This window comes from Anopheles aquasalis, chromosome 2 (assembly GCF_943734665.1).
Source record: "Anopheles aquasalis chromosome 2, idAnoAquaMG_Q_19, whole genome shotgun sequence".
Classification (NCBI taxonomy): domain Eukaryota; kingdom Metazoa; phylum Arthropoda; class Insecta; order Diptera; family Culicidae; genus Anopheles; species Anopheles aquasalis.
Window position 1 is genome coordinate 43,510,001 of NC_064877.1, and position 5,000 is coordinate 43,515,000.

Consider the following 5,000-nt stretch of genomic DNA (forward strand, 5'->3'; position numbering starts at 1 on the left):
ACCCGTTGGTGCGTTTTTGATTCTGCTAAATGATGTTCGAAATTTCGAAATTCAACTCGGGGCTGGCTTCGAACAAAACACAACCGCCGTTTCTCGTCGCCCCAAAATGTTCCGTTCAGAAAGTGTTGTCTCGAGAAGAAAGACCGAATAAATCAAAATTAATGGGATTCACACAACAAATTGAGACAACTCAACTGGCCATGAAACATGGTTACTTAAATGGAAACTTATGGACCACCGGCTACTAGAGATTTCATTATGTTATTTGTGCAAAGTGTTTCAGTACACCGAGATCTATACCGAGATAAGCAGCAAAGTATCCGTTCGGAATATCGTTTAGAAGAACAGACAAGACCCTTCGAAGGTAGCTTTGTATGTATTTTATTTTTCCATTTTTTTATTATTTTAATTTTAAGTTTCTGGTTGGCTTTCTCGATTCGTTTCTCATCTGAAGCAGTTATTACCATTGCTTTGCCACAATTACTCGCTTTTTGTTCGTATGTCCGTTTCCAGGTTCTTAAATTAATTACTTATCATTGTTTTAAACTGTGTCAGGTCGAATATTTTCATGTAATTACGTGGTGTGCGGGATGTGCGCCTATGCGTCTTCGCTGTAGATTAAGTTATACCTGCAACTTCCGCCATCCTCCTCTTCCAGCCACCTAGTGTTGTCAGTAGTTTCCCGTTCTTATCGAAGATGTTTCAGCCCCATGTCTGCTGCTATAGTAACGCCGACGTCTTCTGCACAATTATTCATTTGCTTATGTCACCCACGATTTGCTAAAACGGAAAGCTTTGCTTAGGAGAGAATACAACCGATAACAACCGAGGAAAGCTAAACACATGGTTGAAGCAAGGCTAGGTAGTTAGGTTTAAATAATAAGTCAGATCCGCTGGTGAATAGTTGCGAAGAAACTCAACAGAAATATACACCTATTTTCATAAATCATAAACGGATTCATTCGCCTATGATCACATCGTCGTGTACCGAAGTAATTATAGAATCATTTGTTTGAATTCCTCCTAGTATTGGGTCTGGAAATCGATATTTCTGCGGGCAATTTTCACACTACGGATTCCATTGATGAAGCTCTAATTATAATTATAGTGCGATAAATGTGTTTCCGGTTTTCTCTTACTCATTCTTGATAATGACCAGCTCTGAATGGGAACATTTAGAAATCCCCGCTGATTGTTGCTCATGGTGTAAGGTGTCTCAGTGTGACCTTATTTTTTTCCTCGCCGAACAAATGTTTCGACGCCCTTCGAACAAATTCGAATAGACAAATCGTTTTCCGTCCACCACACCACAATCAATGATACACAAGAGGGTGCGAGCATGATTATACGCTTGTATCTCCGCCTAATCCTTACCTCTTCAACTGCACGGCCCTTTAAAATACCTCTTTCCACATACAATCGTCACTTTCAGTTCCCTTCCTTCCCTGTTTGCACCACTATACTCCTAAGGTATGCTTTCTACCGAAATGGACAATGGAGTGGAGCGTGCACAATGCAATATGCGCGATGACAACAAACTATTACGAACCGAGTTATTGTGTACATATTGGTTTTTTTTTGTTGTTGTTTATTATTATTATTATTTTAATAATGATGATTATCCTATAGCTGACATTTTTCGTAAACAGTTTACTCTCCATTAAATATCGCATCTGCCTTCACTCATCATCCTTCTGCACAATATTGCAAGGTTCAATAGTACAATCATATAAGTTGATATTTCCTTGATCAATGTAAAGCTCAAACACTCAGCCAAACGAAAGTACTACGCTTGCTTCCATTCGTCGGCACCAAGAAGTAAGTGCCTATGCACCGGCCACGGATAGTGGCTCTTCCATTGCTGTTGGTTGGTACTATTTCAAAATATGACGGGAGCGTATCGAGTGAATCGATTGTTTCATGATGCTCTATTCGACTCTGAGAAAATTGAAAATTGATTGCGCTTCCGTATACATTCCGGCGATATTTGCGCACAGCAAAACTATTACAATTATTTCCACAGTAGTACCAGTATCGCTCTCAGTTTGTTGCCGTAGTTTTGCGAACATTTAAACGTTAATTCGCACGCCAGAAGAAACAATTTTGAAAACGGGATACAATTTGATGCAACTTTGTGTGAATTACTACCACCACCATCATACTACCGCCTCCCACATCTAGCTGTTTGTCGTGAACAACGGATATCGGAGACATGAGGATACAATCATTGCATGGAAGCGATTAGCGAAGGATCGCTGTAAGTAGATGCTGGACGCTGAAGTGAAACTTCATACGATCGCATGAACCATTCAGTGGGGACACATCAATAAAAAGTGAACGATAATTCAGCTAGCTAGAGCTAGACGTGTGTTTCAGATGCGATCCTCGACGACGACGACGACGAAACGTCAACAGTTGGATTGTGAGAATGCTGGTTTGCGTTGCTGCGGCGAATCGACAGCAGCAGCGAGGCTGGCTACCGTCGATCATATGCACTACTCCGCCACACTAAGGACGAACGGACATTCCATCCGACATTTGCGTGTCCCCGCCGTTCGGGTACACAAGGAACGCGACAACGCTACAGATGTGGAGGGCGTGAACAGGGACAGTGACAGCGAAAAGTAACAGTGGGGCTAGTCGATAAAGCTTTGCTCGACACACGCTTTCACTCGTTTCTCGTACTCTCGGCGATTCTCCTTGTAGAGCTGGGCTGCCATCGAGTTAGCGGGCGAGTTGGGATTTGGATCACTAAGTAATGACTGTAAGAAACGGCCAAAAAAGGGGATGCATGATTAGAGTAAAACAGCATCTACGGTGCTTATTCTGTAACTTTCGATTACGATGGCCTCAGGCGTTCGATTCATTTGGTTCATTTTGTGTTCATTTGGTGTTCACGATCGCCTGCATGTCGAGTGCATTTTTGTGGTCGACAGCTGGCGTTCTGTTTACATCGAGCATCGAGCATCTGAAAAACAGTTATAGCGTCCTGATTGTGCATCAATAATTTCTTTCTGCTAATCGTATACTATTATTACAAAGGTTAAGTCGTTTTTATACCGAAAAAAACAAGTTAATTAACAGTTTTTTTACTTCAAACTGTCATTTTGAATTGCTTATTGTTTTCGAAACGTTTCGAAATTCGCATGAATCATCGAACGCCTGAGGCCATCGTAATCGAAAGTTACAGAATAAGCACCTACATCTTCTAGATCGATTCCAAAATCGTCCATACCTGAATTGATGTAAGAATAGCCGAGACGTCGTACGTTGGGCTCCATCTGTTCTGTAGAATGTCCAGACAGATGCCTCCGTCCGCATACACATTCGGATGGAACATCTTTGACACGAACCTCACGGTCGGTGGCTTGTTCGGGTACTCCTCGGTGAACTCTATCGTCAGCTTAAAGGTACCATCTTCGAAGGGTGTGTCGTGTGGACCGAAAATCACAGCATTCCAGATCATAATATTGTTGTCGGTTGGTGCACCGGAAACTCCGGTCGGGGGATCCTCCTGGAGTCTGTAAAGCCAAATTGAATGTTTATGGTTAGAGGAAGACACTAAAAAAACGGCATAAAGGCATGTACATCGCTATGGATAGTTGAAAATAAAATAGGCGCCTCAGATCATACTATTCCTTTTAACATCGAATCATCGAAGGGAAAAGAAACCCTCTTCTTATCATGTAATGCACAGTAAACTAGATCGCGATTGATCAACCTTCCAGTGCGCTAGAACAATGTTTGCGTGATTTTGCTTCCGGTCAAGTTCGTGCAATCGACCGTGTACCATCGGTCACAGTAGACATTGGTGCAACAGAAGCATCGCAAGAACCATTATCACCACCGTCACGTGACGATGAGCCAGCCAGCGTATGGGAAGAAGAATTGCATTACATTTTACAACATCGTGGCAAGACACGAGCATACGAGTGATAGTGATTGAACTTGAAATGGAGGCTGGAGCGTTCATGGTGAGGATTGATTTAAAATGTAAACACAATGACACCGAAGCGCTCCCTGACATGGTTATCAACAATTTACGGCCTGTTAATGAAGGCAAGGCCACGTTACAGGGGATATTCATTCGCGTCGCGCAGAATCTTTTTCCGCGTAATACAACGTTGTTACGCAACGTTTCGGGTTGTTGTTTAAGGCTGCCCTAATGAATTTGCGGCACCTACAGTAAAGGTAGGTAATGCCAATATGCCAGAAGATGTTCAATAGTTTCCATTTGAGCGCACATTTTACTTCTGCGGTGTGCTCCCATAAAAAGCTATGCTAATTTCGAACGCAATTGCTTTACACATATCCCTGCGCCGGATGTTAATTACGTTCGGGATGTATACTAATGGCCGTTGTTTGGCTTGACACAGGGCGTTCGAGGACGTTCTCGGTCTTTGCTCTCCCACTTTCCCTTCTCTCTCTGTCTCTCTTTTTCATGTATGTGCGTGCGTGTATGTGGGCTTGTAACGATGACGACAGATATTTGCTTTTGCGCGTACAGTTTTGCTAATCAGCTGCTTGTTATGCGAATGTTTTCATCTCGCGTCCTGTAACAAAGTAAGCGAAACAACAGTTAGTTGAGCGAGGAGCAGAAGAGTAACCTCATGGGGCCATACAATGCAATGCAAAGCAGTGAACAGTGAGCGAGGAGGAGTAAATCCTAGCCGATTCTGGCCAACGAGGTCGTGTTGTGTTCGACGACCATGCTTGGTGTCCGTAACGAGTGAGAAAATGTTTGCCAATCGTTGTTGGCTAGAATGGATGCGCCGTTCATTCGTGATGAGAAAACTCGGAACCCTCTCTCGCGTTTTCGCGATTTTCTGTACCGCGTTGAAGAATCTTCTTGGCCTGGCCAGTAGCTCGGCGGTGCTCTTCTTCACATCACCACCACCACCACCACCACCAGCAACGCCATCGGCAGAGCGAAGGCGTATGGCGGAGGTGGCGTATTGAGATTGTAAAAATAAACTTTCTCACTCACTCGGCAAAATGTT

The 5,000-nt window shown here is 43.3% G+C and overlaps 1 protein-coding gene across 1 annotated transcript in view; it reads right to left on the minus strand.

The window, feature by feature from the left end:
• Window positions 1–365: 365 nt before the first annotated feature.
• LOC126581014 (ubiquitin-conjugating enzyme E2-17 kDa) overlaps window positions 366–5,000 on the minus strand; it is a 6,797-nt gene continuing 2,162 nt past the window's right edge. The window contains exons 2-3 of the mRNA XM_050244414.1: window positions 3,236–3,521; window positions 366–2,762 (exon numbers count right to left, since the gene is read on the minus strand). Of these exons, the coding sequence (XP_050100371.1) occupies window positions 2,637–2,762; window positions 3,236–3,521 (412 nt within the window). The 3' untranslated portion in view covers window positions 366–2,636. The remainder of the gene's footprint in view (window positions 2,763–3,235; window positions 3,522–5,000) is intronic.